At 40.4% G+C, this 16,829-nt stretch overlaps 1 protein-coding gene across 3 annotated transcripts in view; it reads right to left on the bottom strand.

Annotated features, from left to right (window-relative positions):
* eps15l1a (epidermal growth factor receptor pathway substrate 15-like 1a) overlaps positions 1 to 16,829 on the bottom strand; it is a 50,586-nt gene that overhangs the window by 27,472 nt on the left and 6,285 nt on the right. For 2 of the 3 annotated variants that reach the window (XM_087179963.1, XM_087179962.1), the window contains exons 7-15: positions 15,211 to 15,336; positions 14,296 to 14,355; positions 12,034 to 12,276; positions 10,615 to 10,772; positions 9,622 to 9,778; positions 8,681 to 8,743; positions 5,659 to 5,744; positions 1,556 to 1,628; positions 1,078 to 1,239 (exon numbers count right to left, since the gene is read on the bottom strand). In XM_087179963.1, coding sequence (XP_087036089.1) covers positions 1,078 to 1,239; positions 1,556 to 1,628; positions 5,659 to 5,744; positions 8,681 to 8,743; positions 9,622 to 9,778; positions 10,615 to 10,772; positions 12,034 to 12,276; positions 14,296 to 14,355; positions 15,211 to 15,336 — 1,128 coding nt within the window. Of the gene's footprint in view, positions 1 to 1,077; positions 1,240 to 1,555; positions 1,629 to 3,822; positions 3,856 to 5,658; positions 5,745 to 8,680; positions 8,744 to 9,621; positions 9,779 to 10,614; positions 10,773 to 12,033; positions 12,277 to 14,295; positions 14,356 to 15,210; positions 15,337 to 16,829 lie in introns of all 3 variants that reach the window. The other variant, XM_023428853.2, reaches the window with a different exon arrangement.

Raw genomic sequence — 16,829 nt, 5'->3', positions numbered from 1 at the left:
AAAAAAAAAAAAAATGATGATGATGTGATATTTGTTGGGTTTTGTACCAAGCATGTTTCCTCACGTCTGGAGAATATGATACAACACCACAATGCTTCATTTATGGTCTGTTGTGACCATTTTTATCAAAGGAAAAATTGCAGCTTGTTTGACTTTGATATTACATTTGGCCGTATCGTGATTTCGATTAAAGGTCCAGCCCTAATGAGAAGGCAGGTGAGCAGGAGGATACACAAGATACATGAGGAAACAACCAGGAGGACGTTACCACAAGTGAGAAGAGACCAAGGCCCAATTCCAATCCGGTGCCTATACTCCCACTCAGAGACGGAGTGTAACTGTGTGGAGTCACACTCGCGGCTGTGGAGGGTCTCCTCGTTAAAAGGGGAGGGAAGCTTTGGGGCACCCTCACCTTTCTCTGATGGAAACAGGAAATTCAGTGATCAAGTCAAATAAAAAACCCTGTCCTGTTTTCTCACATACACAGCACCATGTTCATTCCAAACTACAATGTAACCTGTAATTTCATCATGTGTCTGTGAAAATAGTCAAATGTCTGTTTGAGGTCATTTATGACTTCTCCTTTGGAAATAAACACACAACTCACATTAGTAGGTTTGTGGCATTTCATCCATCCCCTGTCTCTTATACACATCTTTATTCCCATTTTTTTGGGAATAACTTTGGGAAAAATTGGAATTTTAACACCAAAAGTCATAGCACCCCTTGCGGGATCAAGACGTTTTGATGTATATATTACCGGGGTTTTCTCAAAGCTGCGGGACGAGTTACGCGCCGAAATTTGGCGGAAGAATAATAAACCCGAAACAGAAGATTAATAGATACCTCGAGATGGCTCTGCCCCGAGGCACTCCTCTCAGCTATTCTAGCTGTAGAGAATAGCTCTACAGCTAGAATAGGCACTCCTCTCAGCTATTCTAGCTGTAGAGGAGTGCCTCGGAGCTGAGCACCCGTGGCACTAATAAGTACATTTTCATTATTTAAGATTCCGTGGTCCCTGTGCATCACAGTGTTTTTAGTTTCACCCGAAACCCCAGTTCCCCCGCTCTTCCTCACCATCTGAGACTCTTCCTGGCACTTCATGCGGACTTCGTTGAGCATGTCTTCTAGTTTGTGTTTCTGCTGGTCCATCTCCTCCAGGCGTTCCTGGGCATCCTGTTTCTGAGCCTCCAACTCTTGCAGGCTGGCTGTCTCTCTGTCCAGGTCATTCTGCATCTCCTGATGGGAAATTAATTTAAACAAGTGTCACATCCAATAGACAAGTGTTCACCATATTACAAGCAAGTAAAATAAAGCCAAGCTGTTGAGTGCACTACATACACACTGCAACCACAGGCCCTGTATAGAAGTGCAGTGTGTTTGTGTATGAAAGGCAAAGAGCAAGCAATTATGGTTAAAATATTATAACTTAGAATATAGAAATGGAAGGGTGACAGACCAAAGTGTCATGATTCAATATTAGTTTAAACTGCCCACATTAAACAGAGCTGTGTTTACACTGTAGCTGATGGACCAATGAACAGGTCACTCTCACCTGAACCTCTGCACTCTTATATCTGATGGCCTCCTCTGTCTCCCTGATGTCCTGCTCCAGAGTGTACTTCTCCCTGAGACACAAACACACACACACACACAAGCAAAATTATAACAACAGAAAAGAAAGTAACTGCTATCCCTCCGCTGTGCACACACATCAACAAGTCAGAGTCATAAGACACTGGACTGGGATTCTGTCAAATCTTTCATGACACAAACAGAAAGAAACTAAAAACTGTGACTCTGTGTGATCAGTGTGCCTTTCTAATTACTTTAAATTCATTATCTGAATGAATAATTGATGACTTATGAATCAAATTAATCAAAAACACACACGTCATCTAAAAATGTGTTGTGTTTATATATTCAATGGAACTCGCTTTAGAGAGACAGAATCAGTTGTGTCCAAAGCACAATCAGAAGATCAATACATCAAGCTCAGTTCCCAGATAGAGATAGAAAAGCAACTTCGTCACAGATACAAAACTCAATAAATAAAGAACAAAAGACTCACAGCAGACAGAATGATATCTCAGTGAATTAAACCCACAGTGAAACATGTTGGTGGGAATATTCAATCCGTTGTATATAGGCCACATTCACATTGCGGCCATTTTCCTCTGACATCACACTAAGGGTAGGAAGCCTTCACCACTCTAATGTCTCTGATGAAATCCTGTGTGAGAATGACCAGGTGGTTGAAAACACTGGAAACACTGAGTTAATGTTAGGCTAGCAAACATGAAGTTTGCAATCATCATAAATGTCAATGTTAGAGCTGCTAAAGTTGTCAGATGAGAAATCAGTTCATTGGCTTGTGCAAGCGTTTAAGACTAAGTAACATTATACAGCTTCATGATCAACCTGCATCAGTGATACAGTAATGGCATCAGAGAGAGTGCATCACTGCTAACTTAGCCTTTCATTCTTTTATTTTATCTTATTTTTTTACCCATATTTATTGTCTTTTTGTTCAAGTATAGCAATCAACGTCTTACAACATGCAGCACACACGAACCCCTGTCGATACAAACGCCCACACATACATGAAAAACCTTGTTCTTCACAAAACATGACAATCACCAGACAGTTCACACTTTCCAGTGTTCCTTCTCGATGCTTTGGTTATTTGCAGTTGTCCATCATGTTCAATATGTCCACACACAAAAGGGGAGAATTACTCCACTGATCCTGAAGGCGGGTAACACCACTTGCTTTTAAGCTGTGTAACAACCCTCATCTGCGACTGACAATACTGGAGCTTTATCAGTACCAATTGCAATATACATATCCCGCCAATGGATTAGATAAACAAAGACAGAATAAAGATAGAAAATGAAGAAATTAATAAATAAAGTTTAAAAAGGTTACAATAATGAAATATTCAGAGGGGTGGTCGACAACTCAAAACTCCATCCCCGATTATGTTCCATTCCTTTGTTTCCTTGCATGGTCTTAAGACACCGTCTCAACTCGTCAGATAATTTGATGTTATGGATGTGATCTGCCTGTTTCTTCAGAGAATTAAATTTTCTCTAGTGCCAAATCTTTCATTACTTCTCTCATTACATTCAAATGTTTGGGTGGAGTTTTCTGTTTCCAATTTAGTAAAATCAGTCCTTGTGCTAAAAGGCTGGTGAATGACACCATATCACGCTCCCTGTTATTTCTTACTAGGCTTTCATTGTTTTATTTGTTGTGAATGACTGAGGCTTATTCTAGGTGTTTCTGATAGGTTTGACGTTGTGAGTTCATATTAAATGACAGTTGGAAAACCAAGTGACACACTACAAACAGTTTTGATTTGATTTCAGTCAAAATTGAGGATGAGGGTAACCACCGATGTCAGGGTAAAGGCATCCCCCAGAGGATAATGGCTGCTGTGTGAATATGGTCTCCTCAAGACTGTTTTGCTACTTTTTGAGTAAGACACCTGCATGGAACTGACTCCACCCTGACCAAGGAGAAGTACTAATCCATTCTTCAGAGACATGATCCACCCTCTGGTTTGTATCTTTGTAGAGAAACAGGATAATGACCGCAAACACACCTCAAAGCTTTGAAGAACTACTTGAATACACACACAGTAGGATCTAAAAGTCTGAGAGCACTTTCCCATGTACAAATGTGAAAGTATGTGATGCCGACTGATCACCTCTATGCAGGAGCAGTGGAGGACAGAACCACCACTCACTCACTCTGTGTGTGTCACAGTAGATTTGACAGAATACCAGTCCAGGGATATTCAGTGGTTTGTGTTTTTACCTGAGAGTATTCCACTGGGTAAAGGCAAGAGTGCTGAGGCAGCATGGAGAGTAAGTGGTGAACAAACAAAAGATTGATAAAATACACACATCAAAGGAAGAGTGGATGTTTGGCTGGGCGGATGGAGAGATGGATGGATGGATAGAAGAAGGAAGAAAGCAGCAGGATGACACAAAGCCAAGATGAGTGGTTCAGCTCATCCACATCTGTTAGTGCAGCTTTCCTTTTCAAGTGTGCATTTTATCACAGGGGATCCAGTGGACCATCGGTATACAGTCTATACAGAGCTGAGGGTTCTGTGAGGTTAGCTGTGCTGCTGCCCACTGTCTCTGGATATCAGCATCTTCCTTGTAAATCCATGCACTGAGGGCCTGGCTCAGTACCCTCACTTTGCAGTAGTCAAGTACTTGACACACTGGGACATTTGTGGTTACTGAAGCTCTCTCATAGATTGTTATCATCCATGGCTCAGTCAAGCGAGGATTTGCTGGTTTGATTTTAACATAAAAACTAGTAGTAATACAACTATCAAAGTATTTAGATCAGGAGTTCTCGCGGCACACCCACTGTGCTTAAACGTTCAATAAAAATGTATGTAAAATAATCATAAATCATCACTGAAAATAAGACGATGGATGTCAAGTAGCTCATGTTGAAAACAATACATCAGTTCATATTAAACCTGAATCTGAAATGTCATAACTTCAACTTACAGGTGCATTACAGCCAATAACTGGTGTGGTGTAGTGCCAATGGGCTCTGAATCTTACTACAGTATTAGTGCACATCAGGTGTGGGTTAAGTGTACTGTGACAGCATTTTTCAGAAGTAAACACACTTGTTAGTATATGTGAGAATATAGTGTGTGTGTATTGTGTGGTTATCGAGAAACACATTTTCAATGCCTCAGAATTTAGCTAATATGCTAAAGTGTGACTTCATAAAGATGAAGGCTGACAAGGAAAACAGGAGGTTCTTCTGTTACTGTATGTAAACACTGGAGTTACAGACGCATTGTAAACTGCCATTGAAGCTGACTCAGACACCTTTTTAGGCTTATAAGGTTTAGGAAATTGGAAACTTTCCTTGTACAAAATGTAATGACAATGATGATCAATTTAAAAAGGTGACAAAAAAACACAAATGACTCCAATAAGTGTCCACCAACAGTCCACCCTGTCAGAAGACGTTTATCCTGTGAAGACTTGCATTCTGTGTGGGTTCATCGGGATTTGCAAGGGTGAAAATGTCTTTTATCCAAGTTTAAAAATTGTGCTGTGATGCAGTTTTTATGAAACCAGTAAACTATGCTAGACTTTTTCTATCTTGTGATCATGTTTTTAGAAAAGGTACATTTTAGTTTATCTAATTGTAGTTGTTAATTTGACTTTTTTGTTTGTTTTGTTTTTTTTGGTTCTGAAACACAGACATAGCTACAAAGATTCAGGTCCTATAATAATAGTTAAGTCAGTGTCTTTCAGTAAAGATAGTGATAAAAGCCTGTATGCAGATGATGACAAAGGATTAGTGATGGAGCTAATGTTAGAGTGACAGGAGATTTGACACATCAGCAGGTACATTCATCACAGAGTGAATAGAAGCTAACAGTGAAACCAGAATTGAATTCCAGGCTGCATCTGGTAAATATCAAGGTTATTACTTACCAAAAACATGGTAACACTGCTGCTACTCTTACTGTTGTTACTGCTGTTACTGCATTATGCTTTAGCTAAATGATTCATATTCTGTGCAGCTTTAAAATGCCGTTAAAGTAAAAGCGCTCACACTTCTTGTGCTGTCATGTTAGTCCGATGCCGCAGTGACACTATTTGTTACCTCTGTAACTGGGTTATTTCCTGACTGATGTCATCCAACTCCTTGATGCCAGTGAACTCCCCTGACCCCACTGAACTAGAGCTGTCCTGTAGAGAGAGAGATGAGCAGAGAGAGAGAAGGAGAGGAGGAGGAGGAAGACAAAACAGACAACAGGTTGGCAAAGTAAACCATATTTGTTGAAGAAGGTGGGTTGATGAAATGGCACCAACTGAGCCATGGCAGACCAGGCCACAGGAAGGACAGAGAGGTAAAGAGAGGACAGGAGAGAAACCAGTGGATCAATAAGAGGAGCACCACAGAGGTGGAAGCAGCAGGTGGGGGCTGGGCCAATCACCAACAGGTGGGGGAGTGTTACCACCTCTGCCATGGAGAGGAAAGATTCAGGATTTTACAATTTTATGACTAATATTTTTTCACTTCGAGAACATTCAAAATGTTTTCATCATGGTGCTTCGACGAATTTCCGGAATTTTTCTACTAGCATTTCTTTGTTCTGCTAGTTGCAGAGAAAAATCTTAAAACAAAGACCACAGCCCTTAAAAGCTGGAGTAGTATTAATGGAACTATACAGTATGCTCTTGATTTGATTGATCGAACTTATTTACACCAGAGCCACAAACAGCTGCCACAACAGACTGTACCTGCTTTATCAATGATACTCATTCTTGAAGTAACTAAATATAATCTTGAATCTTCCCTTGATCAGCAGACAGTTGATGGGGTGAGACTGTCACTGCACTGCACTGGAATAGAGAGAAACTCTTTTCAAATGCTTTCCAGTAATCAGACTGAACAACCAGCCACTGAAAGCATTTATAGCTCATACAGTGTAGGTCCATGTTACCTACCCACAGCTTGAACATTATAGCCTGAGAGAGGAGGAAGAGGGAGAGGCAGAAACATCAGCAGCACAAGAAAAACACCATAGTACAACAGTGCGCAGTAAATGTGACTGGGTGAGTGATCATGATGTCATTGCTTTACCTCTCATCTAATTAGCCACTTTCATGTCTACATGTGTCACATTGTAAAGGTGTGACAGGAAAGAGTTTGTGAGCCTGCTTTTCAACACTGATTGGTCAGAACCAGGGATGGGCATGAGTACTTGAGTACTCGTTGTTGACGTCATTATTCGAGTAGCGTTTCACTACTTGCGCACGTGTTGTTTTGGTTACATTAGTCAACTCAGTTGTTCAAAATAGGTTCTGCTTGTGTTTCCAGTCGGACATGGACTTCCCATATTTCTTTTTTTTTTTTTTACATTAAAACAAAAAATATACATACACATACATATAATTTGGGAGTAATCAAGTACTCTTTCATAAGGTAATGAGAGTACTCGAATATTGAAAGTACTGAAAATGCCCATCCTTAGTCAGAACATGTCACCTAATCATCTAAGCCATAAGTACAGACAAAGTTAATATCACAGCAATCATCAGCAGTTATCATCTTTTGAGCAATTAAACATTCACAGTGCTGGTGGAAAAAGTAGGTGAACCTTTTGATTTAACAACTGGTTGAACCTATAACCTGAAACCAGCTCTTCAGTAGCTGCTGATCAGAGCTGCTCAATGTTCAGGAGGAAGTTTGGACCTTTCTTCTTATAGAGCTGCTTCAGTCAGACATGTTCTCAGCATGTGTGGTGTGAGCAGCTCTGCCCTCAATCCAGAGGGAGGATTTCTGTAGTAGATTTACTTTGATGTTTAGGGTCATTGTCCTGCTGCATCAACAGCTTCTCCTGTTCTTCAGCAAGTGGACAGACACCCTGACAAAATGAATTTTCCCTTCATTGATGTGGAGCTGTCCAGATCCAGAGGCAGCAGAGACCCAAATCCTGATGCTCCCTCCACCCTGCTCCACCTGTGGGAGGATGTTTTGATTTTGGTGTGCAGAGCCCTTTTTACACCACACATAGAGCTGCATGTTCTCCACAAACAATTAAACCTACGTTTTCCCAGTAGTGTTGTGGAGAGGTGAGCTACTTGGACTGGACAACGGACCCTCGGTCTGCGATGAGGACAGTGGTTCAGGTTGGAGGATCATTGCAGGTGAACAGAAAGGAAGGAAGAACTCCTGCAACATCCTCATGCCTCGTTCAAATCATGGAGTAACAGCTGACCAATCTGCGCTGGCCACAGGTGGAGGACATAAAGTGTTGATAGAAGGAGCCATAGCTTGATGGTGTCCGTTGGCTCTTATGGAAGCAGGATTGCAGAGGCATCACCAGGATGTACCAGAGCCTCATCCATCAGAGACATGAAACTGTTACAGAGAGTGGAGAAGCCATGTCCCCCTCTGAGCTGTGGTGCATCACCTCTGAAAAGACAGCTGAGACATCAGGGTGGACAGCAATCGGGCCACTGGTGTAGCAAGACTGGAGGACTGGACATAGGAAATCTGCTTTGCCTGGGCAGCAGCTATGGAAACAAAGCTGTGGATCAGCTGATCCTTTTTCAAAGTTCCACCTTCAGGATATCCTCCTCTTACTGTCATTATTGAAGTTTGCAGTCCACACACAGCCATTATAGCTGAATTCAGTTCAAGAACAACTCACAAAATAACATGACTATTAAAATAGAAAACTTAAAACCCGGTAAAAGTCCCATGATCAGTGAAACTGCCAATCTCAGACCTGCACAAGACAAGTCCTTAACACAACTTAAAATCTACAAACAAAACACAGCTAAAGTCATTCATCCAGCTAAAAGATGTAGTTAAAACGACCAAGGTCTAAAAATGTATCAGAGATATGACAGCCTCTGACATAGACACAAACACGGGGGTTTTATTAGTTAAACTAAATCATGTTTGTTCATAACTGTAACTTGGATGAAGCTCTGACCATATTTCAGAATTCACTTACTTTCTCTGGCCACTGTGGGCAGCTTTGGCACATTGGAAAATTAGTACAGCTCAAGAAACAGGATGTCAGACAAAACTTCACACCTTAAAGCACCAATATGCAAAGAGCAGGAGAAAGATGAGAGAAGAGAGAAGAGAAGAACAAGAATGGACTCACCCGTCTCATCTCAGACAGAGCAGCCATCTCTGATCCAACTGGGGTCATGTATCCTGACATACTCTGCAGCCAGAGAAATCACTTAGTTACTGACTGATGATAACAACAGGAACAGTTATAACATCCCACACTTCTTAAGACATGTTGAAAAAATCATCAGTCCCGAACAAGTTCTGTTCTTTTCCTGTGTTATCTAATATTAGTATTATGCCACGTTAGTAGGACTCTGGTTTAGCAGCTGACAGTCATACAGTCATACTGACGACATGAAAAAGGTTGAATTAACATTTCTACGGTGCTCTGAAGAAATGATGATATAAAGACCACCTCTGCTACAAACACAAAAAAATGAATTACTCTCTGGGAAGAAGAGCAGAGGTGCTGTTGTATAATATTTCCCTCCATCGAGGACATGATTTTTTCACCTGTGTCTGTTTGTCAGCAGGAAAACGTACTGAACACATTTGCACCAGACTTGGCGGAGGGATAGACCAGGGAAGACACGTTACATTTCAGGACAGATCCAGATCATTTACTATGAATCTGAATGTTTTTCTCTGAAGTCTGGTGTGTTATTTGACACTGACTCTAGTTAATGAGTGTGCCTACTGTTTAAGCCATAAAGCCATAACGTAAGCACAGGGGATAGTAATATTAACAAATATTACATGTCTCAAAACACATAATACTAATGTTAAATGGATGGATGCATTTTTTATAGTGTTTTTATGCAATGCTCTTTACAATCTTCCCTTCATTCACCCATTCACACACACACACTCATCCTGCCATTCATACCACTCATGCAACATGCTAGCCTGTCCGGAACCATCAACCCTATGATTAGTGGAAGAGCCACAACCACCCCATGAGATACACAAACATACAGGAAGCTCCCTAAGCTGGAGTGAACATGCAGTGTTTGTGTGTGTGGGACCTACTGGGACAGGAGTGCCTCTCTCAGAAGGGGGGATCATGTCAGCCGTCAGGGCCTGTGGAGGGTCGATGCCCTTGCTGACTTTCTGCTGAATGAGATGCATGGCGAGGGCAAACTGCTCCCTGGTCAGCTTGCCTATCTGCCTCGTGTCTGCCAGAGCCCTGCAGGAAAGAGCAGGCAGTTAACAGATAGTCAACAGACAGACAGTCAACAGGCTCAGTTGTACTGAGCAGACTGACCACAGTGTGAATAAGAAGAATAAACTGCTGGAGTTCATAAACTCTCTTCAAGATATCCGTTTACCTTTCCACAACATTTGAAAAATGAACATCTCCATGTTGCATGTTGCAGAACTGAAGTCAAAGAATCAACTGTGGCTCATTTATTTGAATAAATATCCACAATGAAACCTTCAAGGTCCTTTCACCTTTATTGCCACTGGTTTGCACACATTACTATTAAGCACTAAGGTGATAGCTGAGCTGAGGGTAAGTGAGACGGTGTTAAATATGACCTCTGACCTGTTGAACATCAAATACTAAGCATGAATGATCCATTTAAAAAAAAAAAAAAAAACATTTTATGAACACTGGTAGATCTAACGGTACCACTGTCTTAATAAGGAACCCTTTATAAATAATGGCTTTATCAGTGGTTAATAATAGATTTGCTTGAGTTTCATGGATCAGTGTTAAGGCATCAATAGGAACAACTTCTGGGTTGTCAGGTTGTGAAAATCCACTTGAATGATTAGCTCATATGAACACTTATTTCCAGAGAGGGAAAAAAAACACATTCCCACCAAACACAAAATTTCTTCTCATGACAGGTGTATAACTGATCTTTAAAGCATCAGTAAATGATTTATTACCAGTTATTACAGACATTACTTAAAACCTAAAAACCCTTTATAGAGGCTGTTTTATTAGAGCGTGATACCAGACTAATAATAAGCCAAGAAATACATTATAGCAGGTATTAACGAGCTGATCTCTACCATATATGGGCAAGGACGTTCTGAGAAAGTCCAGACTGCATGAAGATCTCCTTTACTTCCTGTCCACTGACAAAACCATCCAGGTCAGCATCTGTCTTCAGGAAGATGTCATCATAGCGACCACGGTCTGACACTGGGACCACCCAGTTCACCACATGCTGAGACAGAGAGAAACTTATGTTACACACTGTATAAGCTGTCAGGATAAAAGCAACTGATGTTAGTGTTCTATGGAGGGAGGTTGGACTTGCACTACAGGCTTCTCTGTGCACAGCCACCTGTGAGACGTTCAGGGAACATCTGTAAATTGTAGCCTGTATCGACAGTCTGCAGATGAGGTGCACCTGTAAATTGTTTATTATTATTTATGTTTTATTTATGTCTTTGAGTATTTCAATACTTTTTTTCATATTCCATGTGTGAATATTCTTTAGAATTAAAAGGTCAATGCTATTTAAAAGGCTGTCCTTACATTATTACAGTATTACATTATTATATCAGTGGTATTTCAGTGGTCTTGACAATAACATGGTTTAACACAATTATTTTTGGGAAAATATATCATCCAACTACAGTGGATATCATGACAGGCCTAAATATGTAAATCACTGAATCATATCAAAGGCTCCAGTGTGTGTATTCGAGCGTAGTGTATCTGTTGTAAATAACTCAGTATACGTTTCCTACCCAGACCCGGTGCAGCAGATCTTAGAGATCACTATCTGATCCAATCCGGGTCTATTCTAATGGATCAGTATCAGTTTAAATAAAGCCATTCAAAATCCTTCCATTGATCCTTTCTCTACTGTACTATACTGTGTTCTGTTCCCCTCATCCTCTACCACAGCCTGGTTCTACAGTACAAGTATTTGAAAATGTGAGAGTGTGAATGTGAAAAGTATTTGGGTGCATCAGTGATGGATTCTGTTCTGACACCTGGGTTGGTAAAATACACTGATTCACTGAACTCCTCTTGGCTAGTTGTAGGTTCATGTGTCTGTACTCAAAAAAACATCCACTCTTTTACAACACTGTACACTGTACTTCTTCTTTTACACACTGTTATAAGTATTGGTGTCTTACCGATTTTATGCTTTCCCGATTCATTTTTCACGTACCCAGTAATTAAGGATAATATTCCTTCCTTCCCTTTATAAAACTAAAACCAAAACAAACCTGTTACTTGCCTTTAGTTCTGGACACAAAATCTATATGGATTATCTGCTCTTACTGATACTGATTGAATATTCAGTACATATTTCACTCACACTATGTATATTTAGCCCACAGTCAGCCTTGATCAGAGCTGAGTAGTTGTTGCTTAATAAAATTCCGCTTCTGGCTGTTGTCAATTTATTTTGATTAGATTTTTTCATTAAAATGTTTAACAATGGTTTGTGTATATCAGTGTAGCGTTACCTGTCCAGACTTGAGTGTGTGTTTGGGCGACAGGCTGCCAGTGCTGTTGAGTGAGTTCATGCTGCCATGGGAGGGTGTGGAGCGCAGCGAGTCTTTTGGTGGTGGGGGGCTTGCAGGCAGTCCAGGCACAGAGCCAGCCACTGAGCCCAGACTCTTCTTCCTCTTAGATGGCGGGATGAGGGCAGAGGGGAGCAGTGCAGGAACAGGCTCCTTCTCCAGGGCCCTGTACACCAGGTGCATGGCCTGGGGAAGCACGTCCTGCTATCAATACTGTTGTGTCCCCAGAGGGTGTCTTATAGAAGAGACTGAAGCTGCAACTTGTAGATTCAAATGAATTCACAATCCACACTTAGGCACATCCACTATACCATAATATACATTCACTAGCTGCATATACTGTATATCTTTTATAAAAGTCATTATGTCACAAACCTTTTATCAGTCAAATAAAGAATCAAAAACAGATCAGGCTATACAAAACCAAAGCTGAACCACAACACAATTACAACAGAATGCACGTATTTCAAGTAATTTCAATGTTTCACTGTTTTTGCATCAATAACTAATTATGGATTATTGAATGTTCACTGATTAAGGTGAACCAAATACTTGTTTTCAAATATCTGACATATTTGACAGCAGCTTTAAATGTGACTTGCCCGTACAGAAACAATAACTGAATCCATCAGTTCTTGTTGCACAGGCGCCCTCCTGTGGCAGAACTGTGCAGATGTGCTGTCGAGCACATGGAGCTGTGCAGTCAGTAGTAAACAGCAAATAGATGTTTTAAGAGGCACCTTGTCAGAACAGAGAACTTTCCAGCATCCATGTGGTGTGAGTTGTGTGTGAGTCTCTGGTATTTCTGACGGATATTTATGTCTTTCACTGCCTTTTGGTAGACAGATGTTAAGCTAATTTACTCACCATGTGGCTAGTATACACTAATGCTAGTGTCACAGCACATATCAGGTGTAAGTGCTAGATTAGAACAATGCTGGTTGTTCTGTGTGGTGGAACATTGTTTGCACTGAAACTTAAAGGAGCAGTCAGTAAGTGATAGATTCCTCCCACATGATGGAAATTTAATTTGTACTCCAAGTAAGAAGTCATTTCATTTGAGTGTATTTGGTTATTTGAAGTCTTGTAATATTTGGCTTCCTTGTATATGTTCTTGTTACATCGCTCTCTCACATGAAGCTTTTCAGAAGAGTTACGCGAGTCTGAGCACCATGTGTTCTGACTGACACCCTGAGGCGAACATCACTGTCATCCACCTACACAGTCCTAAGTAATCACTGATCCAATAATTCTATTAATCATTATGCAGCACAAAGACATACAAGGCTGTTTGTGACTGATGTATCAACTTCATATAGGAAAATACACTCAGCAGACACACCTCCCTGTTAATGCACATATCTAATAAGCACGTTCAGATGTTGTATAAACACAATGATGAAGAAATGTGATCTAAGTGACTTTGAGCAGGGAATGATTGTTGGTGCCAAAGAAACAGAGGGACATTCTACACAGAAGAGCATGTCTGAATGACCAACACATAGAACATTAAAGTTGGTTGGTGACATCGGCAGAGACCACAGCAGGTTCTACTTCTGACCACAGAGCTCCTCACTACTGAGCACTGGACAGTAGAAGATTAGAAAAATGTCACCTTGTCTGACGGATCCTGATATCTGCTGCGACTTTCGGTGGTAGAGGCAAAATATGGTGTAAACAGCATGAATCCATGGATGTATCCGGTCTGTGGCAACGCCTGAGGCTCATGGTGGTGGAGAATATTTTCTTGGCACACATTTGGTCCCTGAGCTCTGTTTAAATGCCACAGTCTCCCTGCATGCTGTTACTGACCATGTTCATCCCTTTAAGGCCACAATTTACCATCTGGTAATAGCTACCTCCAGCCTGATAACACACCATGTCACAAAGCTCACATCGTCTCAAGCCGCTTCCACCAACATGACAGTGAGTTCAGTAAACCTTAATGATCACAATCCAATAGAACACGTTTGGGATGTGGTGGAACGACGTCAATATGGACCAGAATCTGTTTCCAGCACCTCATTGAATCCATGACATGGAAGAATTCAGGCTGTAATGAGGGACTAGAGGGTCCTAGCAGGTATCAGAAGGCTATATCTAATAAAGTGGCCACTGCATATCTATCTAGTTATCCACAGTTAGTCCAGGCTACAGAGAATAAAAATCACATAAAGTAACAATGAAGAAAAAGATAACACTCACCACTGCAAACTCATCTTTGTCCAGATGGCCATCTTTATCTATGTCACTCAGGTCCCAAACCTAACAGCAGGAGATAAGCAGGAGGATCAATGAGGCTGTTCAGCGTAGTTCCAGGAGAAACTAAAATATCACGCATATCTACTTAGCTTTGAGCTTTATTCATCTTTGGTTTCTCAGATTAGTTTATAAATGTATCAACAGTTCAGCTCCAGAGTCTCTCTCCAGATATATTCAAAGACAAGACAGTAACAGAGTAACTTGTTTCTCTGCATGGTGAATGACAACTTTATACTATCACAACAAAGATCTAAATTTGGACAATAAACTTTTTCCATAAAGAGCTGTGAACACATCACCAACTGAAACCAAATTAACTCCAGATATAAATTCCTTTACAATAAAGGTTAAGTGCTAAAATCGAAGCAGAGCTGTACCCATTTCTAGATAACTGACATCTATAGTTAATTGTCTTTGTTTGACTGTTTGTAGTTGTCTCTTTTTAGACTGAACATCTGTATATCTTTAGCTAATCGTATGATATTATCAATTTTGTTTTGTGTTGTTTTTGCTTTTGACTGTTTTAATGACATTACACGTGTAAAAGCCCAACTAGGGACAGGAGTGGAGAATTAGCAACAGCTATAAACTCTTTGTACAACACATTAGTTCCATGCTTTGTTTTGAAACTATGTTAAACTGCATCGTCTAAATCAAATCAACAATTAAACTTAAAAAAAACTAAACTACACACTATAAATCCACATGGGAAAAAAGCATGTTCTTTGACAATTTATTACTCAATATCATAATGTGACAACCGTTCTAGCAGCCACACTGGCAGTCATGTTACTTCATATATTAATCATGGAAACAAAAAGTGTGATGTAAGACCTAAGAGACAGTTGAAGTCAGTACCTTCCCAAGGATGTCCAGAGGTAGCTTGGAGTTGATTAGGACTGGTTTGACCTTCTCTCCTGACAGCAGCCCATTGACTGGAGCCAGACTTTCAAAAATCCCATCAAACTTACTCTTTTCCTCAGGCTACACACACACACACACACACACACACGCACACGCGCACGCACACGCACACGCACACGCACACACACACACACAAACAGACAGTGTATGTTACACTGAAGGACTGACTGTCTTTTAACTTAACAGAGGAGCTCATGCTGATTCAAAACTGGAACATTTCAGTGTAAAACTTCTGCTGGACTAATACCAAAATATACAAAAATGTTGTATCAGTAAGAATCTCATCTCTCATTACCAATATGTGTGTGTGTGTGTGTGTGTGTGTGTGTGTGTGTGTGTGTGTTTGTGCGTGTGTGTGTGTGTGTGTGTGTGTGTGTGTGTGTGAACACACCCTGACAGCCCAGTGTAGTTCAGAGGAAGCAGAAGCTGTGCTGAGAGACGGACTACTGGTGTCCTTCTGAAATCAGACAAACAAAGATGGCTGTAACAGCACTGTCAGGATTAAACACATTTTCTTCTCTCATACTGATCATACTCAGAGTTGACACATGGCTGAATAAAAAAATAACAGAAACTGTTTTTGTGCATAACATGTATAATGATTGTAATGTTAAAATACATGGATTGATTTGATTGGTTTGAACTTTAATGATGAAGTGACACTCACAAACTTGGGAGGAGGGACTGTGAGGTTGAGGCTGGAGGAACTGACTTCCTGTCCACTCTGAGCACAGGCCACCAGCCGCAGAGCCACATAAAACCCCTTAAAGAGACAACACAGTGGTGTCCATCACCTATGTCATTCTCTACCTAACATATGGAACAATATTCTTATTTAAGAAAAAGAAAAATATTCTCTGTCTTTGCCTGCACAAGTTAATGTTTGCCATTTGAGCTGGACATGCTAGCATTAGCTAATTCAGAGGCTTTATTACTAATACAAAGTATTTTATCTGGTGATCAGAGTCCAAAGTAATGTAATTACATCCTTGTTTGACTGTTTGTAGTTGTCTCTTTTTAGACTGAACATCTGTATATCTTTAGCTAATCGTATGATATTATCAATTTTGTTTTGTGTTGTTTTTGCTTTTGACTGTTTTAATGACATTACACGTGTAAAAGCCCAACTAGGGACAGGAGTGGAGAATTAGCAACAGCTATAAACTCTTTGTACAACACATTAGTTCCATTCTCTACCTAACATATGGAACAATATTCTTATTTAAGAAAAAGAAAAATATTCTCTATCTTTGCCTGCACAAGTTAATGTTTGCCGTAGCTGGACATGCTAGCATTAGCTAATTCAGAGGCTTTATTACTAATACAAAGTATTTTATCTGGTGATCAGAGTCCAAAGTAATGTAATTACATCCTCTTTTTGTTGACTTGTCTATGTGAAGTCGGCATAGCACATCATCACAGACAGAGCAGTGGATGAGGACTCACCTGTTTGTCCAGGTAACCTTTGCCATCAGGATCAGCCAAATCCCAGATCTGAAAAACAAGAAAACAAGATACACAAACAACTTTACAGACTCCGTCAGATGAACAAT

This window comes from Seriola lalandi, unplaced genomic scaffold, assembly GCF_002814215.2.
Source record: "Seriola lalandi dorsalis isolate HSWRI2012SDOR001 ecotype SW California unplaced genomic scaffold, Sedor1 jcf7180002054885, whole genome shotgun sequence".
In the NCBI taxonomy this organism is placed as follows: domain Eukaryota; kingdom Metazoa; phylum Chordata; class Actinopteri; order Carangiformes; family Carangidae; genus Seriola; species Seriola lalandi.
This window is presented reverse-complemented; position numbering and strand designations above follow the sequence as displayed.